This window comes from Musa acuminata, chromosome BXJ3-9 (assembly GCF_036884655.1).
Source record: "Musa acuminata AAA Group cultivar baxijiao chromosome BXJ3-9, Cavendish_Baxijiao_AAA, whole genome shotgun sequence".
NCBI classification, from domain to species: Eukaryota; Viridiplantae; Streptophyta; class Magnoliopsida; order Zingiberales; family Musaceae; genus Musa; species Musa acuminata.
Genome location: NC_088357.1, coordinates 5,608,392 through 5,629,713, shown reverse-complemented (window position 1 = coordinate 5,629,713; position 21,322 = coordinate 5,608,392). Strand labels below are relative to the sequence as shown.

Below are 21,322 nucleotides of genomic sequence, written 5' to 3'. Positions count from 1 at the left end.
TGAAGTAGGGCTACGTTTCTCATATTATTATTGTATATTTATTATTTTTATAGTAAATATATAATTAGGTGTTTATATATCTTTTCTCTATTCAGTCCGTATTCTTAATTTATATATACGATGTATGATTTCTTAATCGTCCACTTTTTCGAAAAAAAAAATTACAGCATTCGTAAAATCCATGATAATCCTCACATATTCCTCAACGATGCGTCGCACAGTTTGACGAAACCGGCATAGCACCGTCCTTTGCCCTCTGAAAGAAGGAATCTTGCAGCGACTACAACTTCGCAAGCTTTCTTCCACCTTACGACGACGACAACAACAACACAAACTCTTGTCATCTTATGCTCCACTTTAACGCGGTCTGCTTTATTAAGCATAACGCATCTATCGGCTCATTAGTTTCTCTGACATGCTGACGTGGACGAGCCGACGGTTCTTTAAAAGAATGGGTCGGTTTGGTTTCGGTTTCAGTTTCAGCAGACATGTTCTTTTAAGCATAGAAAATACATATCTGTCGCGATGGGATATACTGTTCACAAGCTATCGAATGATTTAGATTTCGGTTCGGTCGCAAGTTACAGTAGTTGAACCTTCTGCGTCATCGTATATCAGACAAATTTATATTTCGCATTTTACACGTTTATATGTCACATTACTTTATTTTCTTTTCTTTTGCTTATATTTCAATACCGAGTCGATGTCTCCAAGTCAAGGCAGCGGTTCAGTTGTCGACCGGTTCAGCCTGAAACCAGGTGGACCTGCCGCGTTCCTACACCTTCATGGTTCGGTCCCGTTGAGCCGACCGGTTTCTTACGTATTGGGTTCTATGAACCAGAGGGTCGCGGTTGATCAGACGGCGCAGCAACGTTGACCGGACCGGCGGGACCACGTATTCCCCACGTGGCGTGATATAGATGAGTAGGATCAACGATGTGTGCTCCTCCTGAACTATCCTATCTGCGCGTACGAATCAACCAGCCTGGCCGATTTATTATTTTTTTTCTTTTCATTTATCCAGAATCATATTTTCCCCGTTTATGGATCGTATTCCCTTTCAAATTTTCCGCATGGCGCTCCAAATATGGCAAGGCGAGGAGGCGATGCAGAAAATATAAAATGGGACAGCGATGTCAACAACCTCTGGTAATTTCGAGCGAAATCGTCCTCTATTATACGCCCAAAACTTTATGCGAGTTGAAACCGTTTGGCGCTTACCCCACCCTGTTTTACTTGGGTCCAAAAGACCATTCTGCTCTTACATCTTCGCCTTATTTCTTCTCGTAACCCTTCGCCGGATACCGTAAGGTCCTTCTCGCTTGTTCCCCCCGCGGTTACTCTCGCCCTCGAAACCCTAGCTGCGGTCTCGCTTCGAGCTTGCTCGCGACGGATGGCGACCGGGCGGCGCTTTTGAATCGTATCGAGGGGAGGAGCAGGGAATGGACGGCGGAGCGGCCGAGCCGATCGAGGAGGTCGGGGAGAGCTCGTCGCCTTCGAGGGGGGCCGGAGCTCAGGCGGCGTATGACATCAAGAACGAAATCTACGAGAGGCTTGTAGCGAGCGGGTACGAGGAGGCGCGGTCGAATCCCTACTTCAAGGAGCACTTCGATGCCCATTTCAACCGGTTGCCGGCTAGGTGATGTTCGTAGGATCGTCGATCTCGGGTGCCTTTTCGGTTTTCTTAGGGTTCTGGGTGCGGAGTTGGTATGTTGCTTTGTGCTCGGGTGGATTGGTCACTTCTGATGTGTCTTAACCTTCGAATTATTTGAGCTTCCTGTAATTGGGTTTCGCAATTATTCGTGGTTATTTGTCCTTGATTCTCAGTAGATATCCAAACGAGCAGTGGTATTTCGTTACACACAATCAAGGGATTTTTTGGTCCTTTCTATGGATTTATACTTCTTGCTTGTTCATAAATTGTGATTGGTTTTGCACGTTTATGCAGCTACAAGCTGGATTTGGATGTTGAAAGAGCAGAAGATGTTCTGATACATAAAAAAATTCTGGAAGAAGCCAAGGACCCAGACAAGCGGCCAGTTTTCCATGTTCGTTTCCTGAAGGTACCCGTTCAAACGAAGTCTTCATTAGTTGTGTTCAGAAATTCTGATTAGAATGGTTGTGGTGTTACAGTTCTTGATATATGACCTATGCCTTAGGTACTTAATGTACTATAATGGCTATTTAGCTTTTGGTTATGCTTTACCTACAATTTAGCTCATTAGAAAATTTCAGTTTCTTTGGCTAAAAAGTTGTGTTAAGATCATAATGGCAGATCCCACATTTTGCAACTTAATATTGGAGTTTGTTACCGGGTAAGAACATTGAGATTTGGGAAAATTCTTGATGTCCCCTCTTCTGCTTCAGTTTTTCATGATGTATGATTGATAAGTATAATGTCTCCCCGAGTATTTTGTGATTTTAGACATATAAGACATAAATCAATTGAAAGAATTGTTGAATGCTCTTGTAAGGTCTGCTCTTACTTATTACCTTTAGGCATCATTTCTAGTGGAGTCTCATCAAGGAAAAGAAAATTGAATTTATTTATGGTCCATAAAATTTTAGGGATCTTTTCTTGATTTTCTGCTTGCTCGATGCTGCATTACTGCAATAATAGCTTTCTGTTTGAACGATTATCACTTGAGGAGAGTGGGGAGGGTGAAATGTTTGATGGGTTTGGTTATATCTTGAAGCTAAGCTTATGAATATAAATTCTGCAAAGATATAAATCTAGGTAGGTATAAGTTATACTCTATTTGATATATAAGTTTTACTCTATTTGATATAAATTCACAAAGCATCAAATAAATTAACCTGATTTCTCAGGCTTCCCTCATGTACGATTTCTAAAGCTTTCATATTGACCTAGTAACAGAAAAATTATTTCTGACTGATACTGATAGGATCAATTATGTGATATACAACTGCTAGTCCATTCTACCAGTGGAGATTATCTTGATTAAAAGAGAACATATAATACAAAAAAGAGAGATATATAAGATAGATGGAGAAAGAGAGAATGGGAAGCTCAAAATTTCACTATAAATACTCAACTGCAAAATTGTTTCTCTGCGCATACCATACCCTTCGGTCTTATTGATGAGCTAAACAGATGATGATTGCAGACTCCTAGTCCTTTCCATACTCGAGAACTCTCATTGATGTAATCTACAATTATAGCTTATTAATCTTGCAAAGGGAATTTTTGCATCCACCAACTATTGTAGGCTGCTTTTGGGGGTAAGATAGTTGTCTATTATGTTACTTGCAAATCTTGGAAGCACCTACTACTAGTGGCTGTTAATTTTATGGATCACATTGTATTTCTTTTTCAACTTAGGTGCTTCAAAAACACCTTCCTATTTTATTATATATTGGGAAATTCCTTCCCTGACTTATTTTTCTTTCCCTGTATGAGTTGAAATCATGTAAATGCAGTATTTAGGTTTAAACATTTCCATCTTATATTTGATTTGACCATAAGTAGTGTCAAACTACAAGTTTTAGTTGCATCTTGTTCTTGGCTTCTCTATTTAGTTCCAACTTACTATGTCCTTTGTGTTCATTGTAAGTGCTTATTTGACTTGTCTATGCATTTATAAAATTTACTTACTTATGTGATTAGAAGTGGGGATTGTGGAATTAATTTTGAAACTTGCTCAAAGCTAGAGGAACAGAATTTGGACATGATAATGGACAGTGACGACACTGAAGACGAATCTGAGTTTGGAGATGCTCTTTCCGCAAGGTGTCTACCCAGTCTTAGTTTCCAAGGAATTTTTCAATTCAATGATATTGGTTACAAACTGCATGGTCATGAGCATGAATCTCAAGTTGCAATCAATGTGAATCCTATTGAAAACCCATTTGAACTTGTTTAAGGTTACTTGCTAATGATAAGCCATCTACTTGTGTTGTTCACCTTTAGACAGGTGAACTACACAAGTAGATGATCCTTGAATTTCCTCTTTGTGAATCAGATTTTGATCAACTTGCATAAACTCAATAAGTATTATTATGACTAAGTCATGTTCTAGCTGGAACTATGCTTTAATCATTTTTGCAAGTTTTGCTAGTTTTCCATGTCCTCAGTTTTTCGAGGTTTATCTAAATTTTACTTTGCTATAGATCTATAAGTTATCAGCTACAATTTTACAATTAACAGTGAGTTTTATAGTTGATCTTGCATAAAGAGATAAAATAGCTAAGTGTCGTATGGCTCAATCCTATATGCAAATTAAGTAGAGGATGAAGAATTAACTGGTTTATCTGTAGGACTGATGTATATTTATTTTTGAAGAATTCATGATGATGGTTCTCTTCTTGTGTCAATGCAAGGAATCAACAAATGAGTTCTATTTATTTTCAGATGCATGCTAGGTGAACAGGATTGGATCTTCCCTATGTGTTAAAAAATGAGAATGGGTTAATATCCTTTTACATGCCAGCAAGAGATGCCCTTATCCTATTTTTATAGCTTATTGGAACTATATCAATGGATTTCTTGTATTCTTTTGGAATTTAATTGACCTCGACAAGAAGGAAACTTGAAGAGCTTCATTAGGTTACATGGAATAATTGGTACTTCTCTATGATAGCTATATATGTGTAAAAATTGCAGTTATGAAACTTGAGTGACTAGGGTTAAAGTCATGGAAACAACCTTATTGCTTGCAAGGGTCAGGTTGTACACTGACCCTCCCAGACTGCAATGGCAGGAGCCTCATGCATCCAATTGTCCATTTTAAGTGTGTAAAGTTGAAGTCATACACTAACTTTCATAGAATAGGAACTGACTATTTTGCACATCCAAATTTGCAGGCGTGATGTTACATGTGTCGTGGTTCATGAAATTATCTTTTCCACAATCGACAAACCAAAGCTACTTAGTGAGGTACTTGAGATGCATATTTATAAATTTTGTTCATTGGAGCTTAATAGAACATTTTTTTTCGTATTACATGCTTGAAGCATGCTTTTAGATTGGTAAAGATGGCCAATCACTTTGGATAAGTAGCTAAGCAAATGATTACCTGCTTGGCCAACTATTTTATGTCATTAATATTCATTCATGTCTTAAGGCTAAGAACTTGTAAACTTATACATTTCTTTATGAAATTTGTTTGACAGTTGATGAAGCATTTATTCTTCTTGTTGATTCAGGATTTTATTGTAATAAAATCATATGATACTGTCATTTTATTACTTAAGATGGCAGGACTTGGTGGAGCGGTTATGTTATTTCACTGCCATCACGGGTTTGAACTCTGAATATGCAGGGGTTAAGTGTATGCACATTTGGTCCTCTTTAAAATCTGCAGTGGGTTGCGTTTGTTAAAAACTACTTGAGTACATTGCTTTATTCCTAAAATTATGTATTTGATGTGTGCGCTGTCGTACAGAATATAAGCTTAATGTTAGATTGAATTTCTGTTAGTGACTTCTATAAAAGAACTTAGTACTAGCAACTGTGTTTATGATATATTGTAGCAACTTACACAAGACAGGGAGATGCACTTGCCCCTTCTGAAAATTCTATCCATACAATGAGTTTTAACTTTCTAGGCAACCTCATATACAAGTGATATTGAGATATGATAAAAATAATAAAGTGAGTTAATTTAAGTGGAGAGCTAGGTCGAGCATTGGATAAGCAACGTTTTCCTCTCTTCCTAGTTAATAATAAAACTGTAGTAATGAGGTTTTTAATACTGGTCCAATATCAGTACCAACCTTGGGACAGGTTGGTGCCATACTGATACCCACCATTTTGGAATGTCAGAATGGCTGAGTGTTGATTTGTATAGACTGGCTCACCTGGTATTATAATGAATCAATCGTTTCATCTTCTTTGATATTTGTAGAACTTTTTTTTGCTCTTCCTCTCTATTCATATGACTTGTAATCAATCCTGCTATGGAAAAGATAAATGGAAGTAACTAAATACATAGAACTGCACACAACATCAGCATATACTCAAATGCCAAACATAAGTTCAATCATAAAACATCACAAACTTTGGTGCCAACAACATACATATCCTATTGTCCTAATACCAGGAGGAGTTTGCATTGTCTTGGAAGCTGCTTGTGATTGGAGGTCAACATTGTACGAGTCAAAAACATGTGATATTGCTCCTACCTTAGGAACTTATATGTATTATCTGCAATAGTTTGATAATCAATTTGGTAGACGATCTCTATATTCATTATATCATATGGGTTTCTATCCCATAAAAGTGAATGAAGGTCTTGTGGTATAAGTCATTTAAATGATGGCTATGTGGCCAATAGGATCCTCTGGCTCGAACAAATTGAGACCATGGGTTATTGTCATGCTTTGATCCATGCAACCCATGCCAGTAAGAAGGTAATTACAATTACAAACTTCTACCAGGCTGAATCTCGGCAATGCTCTTCCTTATGTGCTCAAGGTCATGATCTACTTTTTCATGCCCTTTTCCTTCCTTTCATAAACCTTTTTGGATTGTCTTGGGCAAATGATATTTACTCAAGGTCATGATCTTTGTCCTAATGCCATGTCTACATGGCCATCGTTATTGCATCTATTAACATCGTATCATTATTCCAAATCTTATGAAGATCAAGATTAGAAGCAGTTTCATCCATTGTCTTAGAGAAAATATTTATATGCTTCCAACTTAAGCAAAGCAAAGCTTGCCTTGAGACCTATTTTCCTTTGTTGGATGGACTCGAGGTGATGGTTGCTGGTAGATCTTGCCACCCTAGGCACCAAGAGCTCACCTTTGATCTAATTTCTCGTTAAGAATTATACCCTACGATTGTTGCAAATAAAACAGGTAGTCTTTTGCCTTGCTCACTATCTTCTTTACCAATGGTATATTACTAATGTCCATCATTAGGTCAGTACGGTGTTGACATCTCCATTAATTGTTCACTGGCCCTAAAGTTTACTCTACTGTTTGGCACCTCTGGATCACATAGTAATCTTCCATCTATTTAGCATCATGGATATAGTTTGATGTATCAAGAAAGCTCCTCCTATCTTTAGCTCAGTTAAAACTATTATTGAACATGATGATTTAATTGAAAATTGGTAGCTGACTGGTTACTACAATATAGAGGTTTGTTTCTCACTTGAGGAAAATTACAGTGTGAATCCTATGACAGATTGCATCATCTAGCAATTACAAGTTTCTTTTTTTAATATATATTGCAGTTCGCAATCGACTTTCATAAAAATGGTTGGAGAATCTGATTTATGTTCAATATCAAATGCATCTGAGGTTGCATTGACTGGAATGGGCAAAGATATGAAAGCCCCCCAACAAGATCAATTTGATAGACTATTATTAGGATAATTTGGATTTGATGATACGTTAAGTACATATGGCAGATAACCAGGATGATCCACTTGTTAATGATACAAGAGGTCGATCTTGTCCATGGAGGGTCGAGAAGATGAGACTGTTCGCTATTAAGAATAGAGCCTGATGTTGGGATGTGATCAGATTACTGACTGTCAGTCGTCCATTGCTGTCCTCAGTTATTATGCCATGTTGGTACATTGACGCCTTGGATGCTATTGCTGAGCAACAAATGATTTCAATGACAAAACTTCTCCATTTGATTATGGTCTTTGTGAGGTCCTCAACGATGACAATGAGATAGATGATAGCATATTTGCAAATGATGGTGGCTGACATTATGGATCTTATGTTCCCAATAAACAGACACAGAGGTGGAGTGTGGAGAAAAAGAACTTTTTACATATACACAAGATGATGTTCATAGCCTCAGATCATCTACTATATTTATGGTTGTAAAGACAATGGTAAGTTGTTGATCTTGAGGAGATGAGAGATAGCTTGTGTAGGAGCTTATAAGTATGGATTTTATGGGCCATTGTATGATGTTGATGATTGGTCCCAGTTTATCATATCAGAGGGTTCATAGAGCTTATGCCACTAGTACAGTGCGGCAGTGCCAGTGGTGACAATTTTATTGCTCAACAGTCAACGTAGCTGTACTTTCCCCAGCCCCACTTTGCACTAGCCTAAGTTGAATCTCCATTCTGGTAACTACCTTAGCTGTACTGTATAATCAGGAAACCGTGTGTTTTGTTATTTACCTTGTCAGTATCACACAGTGTACTAGAATCAAACGTAAAGAGAGTAATATCACACGTAAGTTCTTCACAATATAATATTGATCAACAACCGAGCTGGACCTACCTCCCACCCTACTATCATGATTGTTTGGTGATGTTAGGTATTTACATGTATGCTTTTGACTTGGCTACACGTTTATAATTGTTTCAAGATTTCAACTATATAATTGTAAATTTGTAATACATGCATAATGTGCCTACTCCAGCGATTTTATAAGTTTCTTGACGTATGGGTTTCAGAAGATCTTAGAAACATTTCAATCTTCTATTAATCATTTTAACTAGGCTCGGAACAGGAACCAGCTGGATTGAATCATATCAAATCACCATGAGGCTTGTAGCAGTACTGTACTGGTCTGGATGCCAACCATTATCAATATGAACACTGGGATTTTATTCCTTTTTCACCTGTATCGAAACCTTCCTCTTAAGCAATCCTCATTTTGCCATGTTTGGAATTGGCTGCAGAGCAATGAACTATTCATATGGAATTCATAATTTAGTCGTTTCTCCTGACTAACTTCTTGTGTATGAGAGCGTCTGAGCACATGCTTTTGACTGTGTGCCAGCCTGCCACTCACTACCTTGTAATTATAACCATTGATATTTGGTGCTAAAGATTGGGGCATCTTTTTCCTGTGAATTACCGGTTCATCAAAAAAATATACTTTCGAAGTTTTAGTACATTAGTTGATTTTTTTGGATACTATAATAGGTGTCTATAGTTTTTTTTGTTCATTAACCATCCAACGCATTCTAACTGCAACTTCATCTTTTTAGCTTTCCACATTGCTGTCTGAAATTGGACTCAATATCCGGGAGGCTCATGTCTTTTCAACAACAGATGGATATTCTTTGGATGTATTTGTTGTTGATGGATGGTCTGAAGAGGTAGGCTTTTATTGAAAATCCGTCTGTCAGATTCATATTTGTTTTTTTTTATGCCCAGACATGTCTTTGTATGGAAAGAAATTATGAGAAGACGACAATTTTTAAAGCTGACTGAAGGATAGCATACACCTGAACTAGACAGGGTCAGCCTACTCTGTGCATCTTGTAGCTGTGTAAACTAAACTGAAAGTGCTGCATCACGATGAACACTGGAAGCCACTTAGTTTGTCCATTTAATGCAATGCCTGTCCTGTTGTGATGGTGATAATTTTGGTCATCTTTGACTTTCTGTTGATGTGCTTTGACTATTGAAGTTCCCTTAGAAGATTTTGCGGTTTTTCATCTTACTAAAAGCACTTAATTTTGGCACTTCAAAATTGGCTGCCAGTTATGATATGAAACTCCTTTTGGAATCTTGTTTTGGATGATTTAGTAGTTTCTGCCAATTCGGCAAAATGCTAGTAAGATCTGTTGAATGAGGCCAATGTGATGGGTTGACTCCATCAAAACTTGTGAAAAATAAGCCTCTTCTAGAGGAGTGAATGATGATTAACTGTACAGTCCTCTGAAGATGACCTTTGTCTTATTTGTCTTCAAATCTTTGATGATGGTGTGATCCAATCCTAGCAAACCTAATATTCAGTTTGAACTTATCTAATACCGTCAATGATTTTCTCTTGCTAAGATGAAAAAAAGAGCTTCTATGATACTAACTAAACTACGTCTCTCTCTCTCTCTCTCTCTCTCTCTCTCTCTCTCTCTCTCCCTTCTCTTGTTGTCTTGCTAAAATTATGCAATCCTTGTGCTTCGTAGCCATTGGACCAATGAACATTTCTCTGTTCTCTAGTTGGCAGCCATATCATTTTGACATATCTAGATAAATAAGTGGCATCATGATTCTTATTTCCTTTATTCTATGCTATTTTTCCCGTTTTTGTTTAGAATTGATGATTTTGCAATACTGTGCTCAGCAAACAGATGATTTGCACAAGGAGATTGAGACAGCACTTAATAGAAATGAGGTATATAGCTCCTTCCCTTTTTTAATTACTGTTACTATTGTCTTGTTTTCCATCAAATAAATAAATAAATTATTTTTGCTATATCTGTCATAGTTTTATTTCTTATAAAAACTTATATCAGGTGCTGGTACTTGCTTTCTGTTCTTTCCCTGATTAAATATGTTATCTAAGCTTTGAAGAACTGTTGCAATGTTTTTTTTTTTAATTCTTAATTAGCTTACATCTTTTCTTTCTGAAAATCTACAGCATATATTGGGTCATCCGAGATATGTTGTGGTTTTAGATTGATAAAGTTTTGATGTTCTAATGTGGAAGTACTTTTGTGCACTATATAAAGAAAAGGCTTGAAACTAGCTCTGACTTAGTGTACATTTGTCCTTGTTTATTTATGGCATGGTTTGTCCTCTCTTTCACTTGTGACTTCACTTGTTATAAATTATAATGAAATGATCTCCAAAGTGCGTACAAAAAATTAGAGACTTCCAGATATTAGAGAATTTATACTTTAATGTAACTATTGATAAAGCACCATCCATTTAAAGCTATGACCTGCTTTCACATCACCAGGTTGCTTCAAACAGATGAGAAAGTCCAATCTATGAGAAATTGAACAGCTTTCTCTCACACTGTCAGTTCTCTTTCTTTAGAAGCGTCCTTCTGTGTCTCTCTCTCATCGGTTCCTTACAAAACGGTCCCTCCCCATTTCTCTCTCGTTCTTTCATCTAGGTTTCTCTTTTGTTTTCATCCTGCATATTTTTCCATGAGCATGTTTTTTATTTAGCTTTTGTGACCCTGAATACAATTAAACAACATGGCATACGGTATGCATGAATGACACATTGGCTGGTAATGGCTGCTACTGAACTGATGTCTTGTGCTGACCTGGAGCATGGTTAATACACCAATCCTACCAGATACGCAATGAAATTGATTGGCACAGAGTGTGCAACTGATAAGACAATCCTTGATGTGTTCTGTTTTCAAGATTCTTGGCTCCTTTTTCTTTTTTATTACAGAATTTTGAACTCCTTTGGGCCTTGGAGATGATGGAAGCTCTTTGCATCAAATGAATGGTCCTCCAACCTTGTCTTTTATTGTGCTAAGGGTTTATTGGAATCTTTATGTAACTGCTTTTTTGGTTGTATAACTGATTGATAAGGTATGTCTTGCTTTTGCAAATAAGATGTAGGTCCACTGAGGTTCTTGTCTATCATAAGTGTTGTTTGTCTACTAAGAATTTTGAGGTTTTGCTATAAGTTGACAATTATTTGGAAAACATTTTGTTGGTGTGTTCTTATGTGACAGTGATATCAAACCTGAAGTGGATAAATGATGTTTAATTATGGAATATATTCTGTGTTAGTTCCTAACAATTAAACCATGCTAGTTAAAGCATTATTTGCATTTCAGTGCCAACAAAAAATAGCAAACTTTAGTCCTTGATGATAGGGTATATAACAGGATTATGATTGGAAAAATAGGTGTATAGCATTATTTGCATTGCTATAAGTTTATTGATTTTTAAATCTCTTTCTCTGGTCTTTGCTTCAGTGATAGCTTGTTATTTCTATGAAATTTAGTCCATGTCCATGTTTGTCCTTTAGATGCGCTAATAATCGTGGGTACTTGATAGCTATGCTTGCTTCTTTGAGGCTTCATCTTAATTTGTGGTGAGAACAGTTTTCATCTTGGTTTTTCCTTTTTGAGTTTTACAGGGTTCCTGGTCAGATTCATCTCATTCTTCAGATACAGAGAGGATGCTTGCTGTGCAGTTGAAAGCTGATGAGTGGGAAATTGACAGAAGATTGTTGAAAATGGGAGAGAAAATTACATCTGGATCCTGTGGAGAACTGTAAGTCAAATAACATACTGTATTTTTCTGAAGTTTATATGATGGGCCAGAAGTGCACTTGTATTGATATATTATTACTATTATTATTTATTGTTACAGGTACCATGGCAGCTACTTGGATCAGGATGTTGCGATTAAAGCTATTAGATCTGATCATTTAAATGAACCTCTTCTCCTAGAGTTCCATCAGGAAGTGTCCATTTTAAAGTAAATGCTATATCTCTGCCCGTGGAAATTTTATCATGTCCTGTAGTCTGGTAACTTGCTACTGGGTGTAGCAACTTACCATTGCATTCTCTGATAGACAGTAATTCTATCACAACAATTAAATTGCTTTTTTTGGTTCTTTGCTATCCTTTGCTAATCCCACACATCACTTGATCTATTCTTCTAGTGCTCATTCTATATGCTGTTGTGATGCTTTCTTGGCCAAGGTTCTTATGATAATTGTGAATCCTCTCAGGAAAATCCAACATGAAAATGTTGTTCGTTTTATTGGTGCATGCACAAAGCCCTCACAGTTTTGCATAGTAACAGGTAATTGTCTATTGGTGTCAATTCAGTATTCTGAATGGTTAATCAGTATATATGGCCAGCAGATCTCATGGGAGCTAGAGTATCTCATTACTGTAAATGATTGTTCTGTCTTTCAAGAAAAACCTGAAAGTGGAAGATTTTTTGCTATATTAACTTGCTCTTTTTTTCCGACTTTGCTATTTCTTGAAATAGGTATTGAATCATCCAGACTAATTTATCCTGGCCTATATATGATCTGTTCTCTCTAAGGACTTCCACTTCAGGAGTGTATTCTTAAACTGTTATTCATTGACATTTCACCTTGTTACTTCTGTTTTTTTGCTTTAAGTTTTCACTTTTAAACAATATAAGGTTTTTTTTACATGTAACATTTCTGTAATAAGAAAGTAAGAAAAATATAAAATGTTTAATTTCACGTCTAGTTGAATCAATATCATAAAACCATTGGTTGAACAAAGAATAATTCACAAGGTCAGTTTTTGATACTGGGATTGGCTAGGGACAGTATGACTAGGTTTGGCTAGATCAAAATTTTTCATAAAATTCTCACTTCCATGGGACCTACAAGATTGACATGAAAAAAGATATAAAAATAATGAACAAAAATGGGGAACTGTTTGTCTAAAAACAGACATCGCATATCTAGTATCATATCATACAAAGGAATTGCTTTTGTAAAGCACTATTATATATATGCCATGAAAAAGATTAGCGACAAATTTCATTGTAGCCCTGGTTTGTAGCCACTATGGGTGTTTAAATTGAACGGGACCCGAACCATATCTGAATTGTACCATTCCAAACTAGTTTTGTCCGAATTAGTTCATCAATAATTCGATTTTGAAGGCTATAAATGGTTCTAGTTTGTGGTGGTATTCTTCTTTGGTTTGATTAACCGGTTCAAACCGAATCGAACCAATTTTAATTTAAAAAATACCAACTCAACCCAAAGGCCCCAAAACCCTAAATCCCTTCCTAGACTTGGTGAGTTCACTGCTCTTCCTTCGTCTCTGTGGCTCTTCCTCCTTGTCCCTTTCTTAGTCTTGCTCTCTCGTATCAGGTATGAACCCTATTTTTTTATCATCATTTTTGTTAACAATCCTTTTGTTGATTTGTATGCATCACTGCATATCCTCATCATCACCAAAAAAGGATTGCATGTGTAGTCATTATTCCTTTATGACATCTTTCAGTAAAAAAAATAAAAAACCACTTGTGCATATGTTCAATTGTTTAGAATGTTTAGAATGATATTTGTGGTATAAACTTTATGAGAATGTAAGTCCAATTGGATCAAAATTCTAGTTTGGTTCAATTAAACTGAACTAGTTCATTGAACCAAACCAATTCATTTGTTTATATATATATAATTATTTAAAACAAAAAATTGGATTACTGGTTAACCAAACCAGATTAATCAGTTTTGAACCGGTTCAGTTAGGTAGGTCCAAAATGGTTATGGTTCAAACTTCAAAGTACCTTGTTTTAACCGAACCAAACTGTTTTTTCAATTTGGTTTGGTTTGACCCTTAATGGTTTGGTTCAAACATCTTTGAACACCCCTAGTAGCCACTATGCGAGTGAAATATTAGGTAATGCAAAAGAAAATAAAAAAAAAACTTTAATCAAATAGAAAGCTCATGGAATTTGAGGTCAGTCACGAGTTTTGTCATCTCCCTTTTTCATTCTGGTATTTCTGTTATAGAAGCACAATCACTAGGGTTAGTCATATAGAAATGCCCTTTGCCCTATTAGTTCCTCAGGGTATATTTCTGTAACTGAAATGTAAACAGTGTAGGTTATGTTGCTAAAACATATCATTGTCTATAATAATTAATTGTATTCAAATGCAGAAGTTTGTCGATTTCTTGATTGTGGATTCATTTTTGCACACTTTCTGGTCATCTTCAAAAGGCTGCATCTAGCAGATCAGTAAACTTAAGAAACTTCCTTAATTATTATGAGTTTGTTTTATCTTGGAGTATCCGTTAATGAGCCATTGTTAGAAGTTTGTTCTCATTCTCATGTTTCTTTCATTTTAGCAGAACTACTTTCATTGTCTTATTTTTATGCTTATTCTCTTTGTATTTTGCATTGTGCTTATACTGTTGCATATTGAATTTTTGTTTCAGAGTACATGCATGGAGGAAACCTGTATGACTATTTGCATAAGCATCATAACATCCTTGAGCTCTCTATGTTGCTGAGGTTTGCGATTGATGTTTGCAAGGGAATGGACTATTTACATCAAAATGACATTATTCATAGAGATCTAAAGACAGCCAACCTCCTTATGGATAGCAATCTTGTATGTACTCAGCTGTTTGTGCTATAATTTCCCAGAATATGGTCTTCATTCTGGTCAATTGTAATTTTTCACAATTGTCTAAATGTGTTTCCCTTATGAATTCAGTCTTTGATCAAGTTTAACAGTGTTGGTAGCAAGGTTCGCAATACCGTACCGTACCGAAGTTTCGACCTGGGCTCGGTACCGGTACGGTATACCGAGCGGTACACCCAGGTGTACCGAGCGGTATATTCAGGCGTTACGAGCACTGTAGCACTGCTACAGTGTTACAGTGCTGCTGCAGTGTCGGACCGGTACGAGGCGGTCCGCGTACCGGAAGCCTGTCGGACCGGTACATACCGCCCATACCGGGCGGTACAGTCCGGTACTGCAGACCATGGTTGGTAGATATCTAATCTTTGCAATAAATAATTTGTGGCAACAACTGTAAGTGCCATTTGTCTGCACATTGTGTTGAACAATCAGCTCTGGTATTACACCAAAAGGATGGTACTGTCAAGTGTGAACAAGGTTCTTATCAATGCAAAGTCTAGGGAGGGTTGATATACATGATATGAGATATCTAAGAAGTTTGTTTCTTTGGTAGGTTAATAAAGAACAGAAACAAGTAAACCAGCATAGGAAATATGTGAGGAATACTGGAGCTAATATGACAAACGTTATTCAACAGACCTAAACCATTAAATTCGGTACTGTTATTGCTGATATATGATCTTGGATTCAGATTTGTTTAGGTTAAACCTTCGGAAAAAGCTGTTTAACAGGCAAATATATATATATATATATATATATATATATATATATATATATATATATCATTTTATCTTTTACTTTTAATGTTGAGGGTACACACACACACACACACACACACACACACACACACACATATATATATATATATATATATATATATATATATATATATATATATATATATATATATATATATATATATATATATATATATATATATATATATATATATATCATTTTATCTTTTACTTTTAATGTTGAGGGTAGGCCTTGGTACAACGGTAAGATTGCTCTATGACCTAGGAGACCAATGTTTGAGTCATGGAAACAACCTCTTTAAGTATTTAAAGTAAGACTGTATACATTGATTCTCCCTATATCTCATATTCGTAGGAGCCTCGTGCACTAGGTATGCCCTTTTAGTAGGTTCTTGTGTGCCTGACAACTGCACTTCTTGTATAAGAAATTTAATATTACTTTATGGCCTTTGTTTTTAAGTCTTAATTTTAATGATTTCATTAAGGGTTTCAGAAGGCATATTGTCTCTATGTTGTATCCTGCAAGTGATTTAGTCCTTGGATTTGTAAAGAACATAAATTCAGAGTACACTGGTCTTCTAAAATCTAGACAGGTCTCAAGTTGTGAGATCATGTTGGTTAGATCATAGATGAACCAATAAATTGTTGGAATAACTAAAGGGACTTTATTACAAATTGTAGAAATGGATTTGCTGTTTCTTAGTTTGACTAGTGATATTAGTAGAACTTAATGATGGACAAAAGTCCATGTGTCTTACTCCATGACGTTAAAATCTAAGGCTGCTTATTATTTTTCATGCTGCATTTTCTCAGAGAGCTGTGATGCTTCTTTTATTTAACTTAGTTGTAATGCTAATGCTTAATGATATATCTGCTTTTTCTCCATTCACATGTAGGCAAATAAAAGGTTACTTTCCTTTTTTGTCTGTACTCCAGTTTTCTTTTTCTTTAATTCTCAGCAATCAAAATAGAACCTTATTTCATGGCTAAAAAAAATTTCAGTTACATTTAAAAAATGAAAATCTAATTATTTGAAACCTATTATTCCTTTCCGCAATATGTTCATGTTGGTGTTTATGCGGCAAGCACATGTTCACAAACATGTGATGCTTTCTTTGACCAAAAGGTGCTATGAAGTAGTCCTTTTATTCATTAAAATTTCTTTCTACCTATTGGTCATTTAGGTTGTGAAAGTGGCAGACTTTGGTGTTGCTCGAATTCTGAATCAAGGAGGAATTATGACAGCAGAAACTGGAACATATAGATGGATGGCACCTGAGGTGTGCCTTTAGTCTTTTTCTGCCTAAACTTAGATTGTGTAATGGAAAATATCATAATTTCAAAGATGATATGCATTCAAGAACTAGATGTTTGATTTTCTGATTCTTCAGATTTTATGTATCATGACCACAACAACAACATCAAGTCATAATGTTCCAACTAATTTTGGTTACGTAATAATGTTCTCATCTCTATCAGGGTGTAATAATGTTCCGACTAATTTTGAGTACGCAATTTTCTAATTCTTCTGATATGCTTTACAACTTGTTTCAATAAAAAGAATTCATCAAGTCATAACATTCATATTATTTTAGAACTTGTTTTATCCTCTATTGGGGCTAGATCTAATGATTCATAAGTGAAAAATTTTGTTTCTATGTTATGTAATAAGTCTGTACATCCATCTCAGTATTCTCATCTCTTACATATTCCTTGCATGGCACTATTAGAATTATACTTCGAAATTTTTTCTCTTAGTGTCACTAAAATTCCATTCATGCCCAGTCTCAGTGCTATTCAATACACAACTTTTAATTTATAAACATTCATCTGCATAATCATAATTTTCATTTATCATGGTTACCAATTTTGGGTCTGCAAGTATTCCGGAACAAGACTTTCGGTTATGGTTGGATGTGGGTGGATAACTAATGATGCAATCACTTCTCACCATTCGCTTTTTCTATCATATGCTGCTACAAGTTCTGCTTTTACATTTGAATTTGTGAAATAGAAGAACTAGGAGAAACTAGAACTTCTAAATATGATAGTGAATAAATGTCCAATTGCACTATTTACACATTGGCCTAGAAATAAGTGCAAACATTGATTTCGTTTCTCATGGTGGTTCTTCAATAAATTAAGCATTTTTTTAGCATCATTCTTCATTCGCTCTCTCTCTCACTCACACTCTCTCTCTCTCACACACACACTGGGTGCCCATCTCATTGGGCCCAAAAGCTCAGGAAGAATGAAGATGGAACTTAGAAGAACAATGTAAAAAAATGAACAACAATTCCATTTACCTAAAATTTTAATGCCAATTTTATTGTTATTTATGTAATATATATCAGGTGATAGTGGTTCTGAAACATATAGTGTCTATGGAGAATCCTTTAAAGATGAATGTGGCGGGCATTGCAATTGTTGTCCTTTGATTTTCATAATTAAATGGAATTTATTTTGAAGGATGGCATATAAGGAAGAATGTGATTAATTATGTGGAGACTGAAGATTATTTAACATTAAAAAAACAAAGGTATTTGGTAATATAAAAACTTAAAAAGAGGGGAAATTGCATATTGTACTTCATATATCGGAGTATATAAGCCTGTCTTGTGTCATAGAAGTAATGGAGATAATAAACTTTCATAGTGATTGAGATCTGGAATATTATATATGTTCCCCTTTTCAGGTCAAAAATGGCTGTTATACATGTCAGCATTTTGCTTTTCTAAAATATGCATAGTTCTCTTATTTCTTCCTGTTGTACTACTTCAAATATTTGGTCCATATTCTTTTGTGATTCATATATTTCTCTATGTATCTCTCTAGGTCATAAATCATCAACCATATGATCAGAAAGCAGATGTATTCAGTTTTGCGATTGTGCTCTGGGAGCTCGCAACATCAAAGGTGCACTAAAGTTTTCCCAGTTAAACTTACTTCTTAGGCAACGTCAATCGAGGGTCATACCATCTGATTTATTGAGGTATTGTTATAATTGTGTTGATGTACAGATCCCATATGAGTCCATGTCGCCTCTGCAAGCTGCCCTAGGAGTGAGGCAGGTCTGTATTTTAATAAATAAAACCAGATTAACTCATGTGATTTATCTAGGAATAAGTGGTTTTTGTCATGCAAGTAATATTGAATTATTGAAAATTTGGCAATGTGTCCTGTATTCTTGAATTGGATACCAAAAATTATGCCCGATATGTCTTAATATTGGGGTTGTCACATACCAAATTTATCATCTATGGGTTTAGCATCATTAGTAATGACAATTAAAATTGACCCATTTGTCTTTTAGAGAAGAGTATTCATATACTCGAACACTATAAAAAATGAAACATGGACTAAGGGAGATTTGTTGCCAACCAGGTCAGGACTCTTTGGCTGAAGCTCATGTGTATTCTTGGTTGAAGCTCCCATGGACTTGTATTTTCTTCAGAATCAGAACATAATCCCTTTATGGCAAGCAAAATTTCTAGTATCCATAGGTCATCAATCTTTTGCCAAATGAGATATATTAAATGTCCAAAGCCAATTTGCAAGTCCATATCCATGCAACATCAATATAATCTCTCCCTTTTTTCTGTGATAAATTTCTGTAATTGTTTTGAAGCGCCCATATGTTTTACATGGTTTAAAAAATTATTTAGAAGTTGGTATTGGACAACTTAAATATGCTGTTGATTGCGGGTGTTCTGTCATGTAGAAGCTTATATCGTGTTTACTTCCAATACCAGGGGCTTCGTCCTGTGCTTCCCCAGAAAACACATCCTACATTGCTGGACTTGATGCAGAGATGCTGGGAGGCAAATCCTGCTAAACGGCCTACATTCTCAGAAATTACTGTTGAACTCGAGGAACTTCTCCGACAGGTTCAGGTACCTCAACATTGATAATATATGTAAAAAGGCCAATTACCACATCCATATACGATACAAAAGGCTTCCTTTAATATGTAAACATCAGATTCTACTTCATATTATATATGTGGACAAGTCAGATAACTCTTTTATCATACCCCGCTAAAGCAGGAACCTAGAGCAATCAAACACTCAGGAAAACATGCCTCAAAAGGATCTGAGCAACAAGTCTTCCTGGAAAATTGATGGTACTGACAACAATTAATGGGTCCATAGCCACAGAAATCGGTTCTGTAGAATGATTCAGTAGTAACTCTCTTTGAACATCTTGCCTTTGCTTTGTTGACATTCTAGGTTTGTATTGGAAAGGCAGGTCAAGCCTTAATTTATGTCCTTTTAGTTAACAGATGCTGTTGGCCACCGTGGATATTCCTCTACATCTCCATCTGAACCAAGAGGTAATTAATCCATGGAGCAACAAGGGCAAAGGCTGTGTTCCTTTTGTAGAGGATTGTAAATGGGTGGTTCAGCCACCCAATTTATGTGATTTGCACTAACAGAACTGCCGTGGTCACGGTTAGGGATTCGGTCTTCGTTTTGTTTCGAGAAGGCCAAAGTAATCTTGCATTGTCAATGTTCTATTGTTCTGTTTTAACAGGCGGTCTACTTTGGCCTTTCATTTTAAGCACTGGTGGATAGTCCAACAATGAGGAAAGATGTACTTTCCCGGAAAATTCAGGTGCGCACTAAAATTAACGCCGGCGTGAGGCTGCTCTCCTGTCCGTCAGAAGCGGAGCAAAGTGGTCACACAAATGCTTGCCTGGGTGTTTATGATCTTGACTCGGATTGTATGGGTTGATTATAGAAGGCTTGCATGGAGATCTTTTACACACTGCTAAAGCCGACGGCAGTTACGAACTCTCGTGCTACTTCAGCCAACGGAGCAGAGGTATCGATCAATGTTGGTCCTAACTGGCTCAGGTCCTAACGACTACTGATGAAGGTCAGAATGCTGTCTACCGGTCTCTCTCCACCGGGCAGAAGATTCAACCTCCCTTATTTGGTAGATCTCCAACAAAGGGTTGGTGAAGGTGGCAGGGTGATTTGAGAAGGTCAATTCCTAGTTGTATTAAGAATTCGATGTTTATTTCTCCTAGGCAAAGGGAATGGAAATTTCTGTACTCGAGAAGGTCAACTTTTGGTTGTTGCCGGTCCGAGAGAGTATATATATGTGACATTAGAGTGTGATTTCTATACAGTAAGTACTATTCGGGTTTCACCACAATATGAAAATCAAAATAGATGTTAAATGAATAGAAAAATAATGAAAGAATATAGATAAATATAAAAGCAATATTTACAGATACTATGGGGAGAGAGAGCTGAGTCTCTCGTTAGAATAAGTAGACAGAGAGATGCATACAAGGAAAATATGGAATAATTGGAGATGTGTATCGTTCATGAGAGTAAACTTGCAAGAGCGTATTGACACGGGTCATGACACGTATGACACGTGGACAGCTATCATCGTGTCCTCCTCATCTGTCCAACACTTACAACATCTTATTGTTAGTTGACATGTGATTACCGCAGTCGATGCTTCGCCCCCTCTCTGTCGGCGTGGCACATAGGGGGTAGAACGTATAAAACAGGAAGCATGACACCAAGGAGGGTAACTTAATCGACCACGTGGCATCAATGAAAGGCTGAGCTGATACACCATTACTCGTATGCCTCCGGACTTAGTGCATGACTTCATAGTCCCATTTATGACTAAACGATGTGCATAATTATTCATATATTAATCATAATTTTTACCTGTCAATCGCGTTCCACACTATATATAGGTCCACAATTATGCTGTTATGCTGTTAGACATCTTATTCTCTTGG

At 36.3% G+C, this 21,322-nt stretch overlaps 1 protein-coding gene across 2 annotated transcripts; it reads left to right on the top strand.

The window, feature by feature from the left end:
* The first annotated feature begins 1,239 nt into the window (after positions 1 to 1,239).
* LOC135650172 (serine/threonine-protein kinase STY17-like) lies at positions 1,240 to 20,709 on the top strand. 2 transcript variants are annotated; one of them, XM_065169364.1, is made up of 15 exons: positions 1,243 to 1,639; positions 1,949 to 2,063; positions 3,669 to 3,751; positions 4,825 to 4,897; positions 8,935 to 9,045; positions 10,017 to 10,067; positions 11,783 to 11,919; positions 12,019 to 12,126; positions 12,383 to 12,456; positions 14,589 to 14,764; positions 16,740 to 16,835; positions 18,391 to 18,471; positions 18,576 to 18,626; positions 19,308 to 19,448; positions 19,602 to 20,709. In XM_065169364.1, the coding sequence occupies exons 1-15, from the start codon at positions 1,443 to 1,445 to the stop codon at positions 19,674 to 19,676; spliced, it is 1,569 nt and encodes a 522-aa protein (XP_065025436.1). In that variant the 5' UTR covers positions 1,243 to 1,442; the 3' UTR covers positions 19,677 to 20,709. The 2 variants fall into 2 exon arrangements, with proteins under 2 accessions (XP_065025437.1, XP_065025436.1); XM_065169365.1 differs by lacking the exon at positions 16,740 to 16,835 and having other exon boundaries at positions 1,240 to 1,639.
* Positions 20,710 to 21,322: the final 613 nt, after the last annotated feature.

Coding starts and splice junctions, on each gene's coding strand:
- LOC135650172 (XM_065169364.1), top strand. CDS start 1,443: ATGGACGGCGGAGCGGCCGAGCCGATCGAGGAGGTCGGGGAGAGCTCG. Junction 11,920..12,018: donor TCTGGATCCTGTGGAGAACT/GTAAGTCAAATA, acceptor TTATTGTTACAG/GTACCATGGCAGCTACTTGG. Junction 18,472..18,575: donor GGGAGCTCGCAACATCAAAG/GTGCACTAAAGT, acceptor GTTGATGTACAG/ATCCCATATGAGTCCATGTC.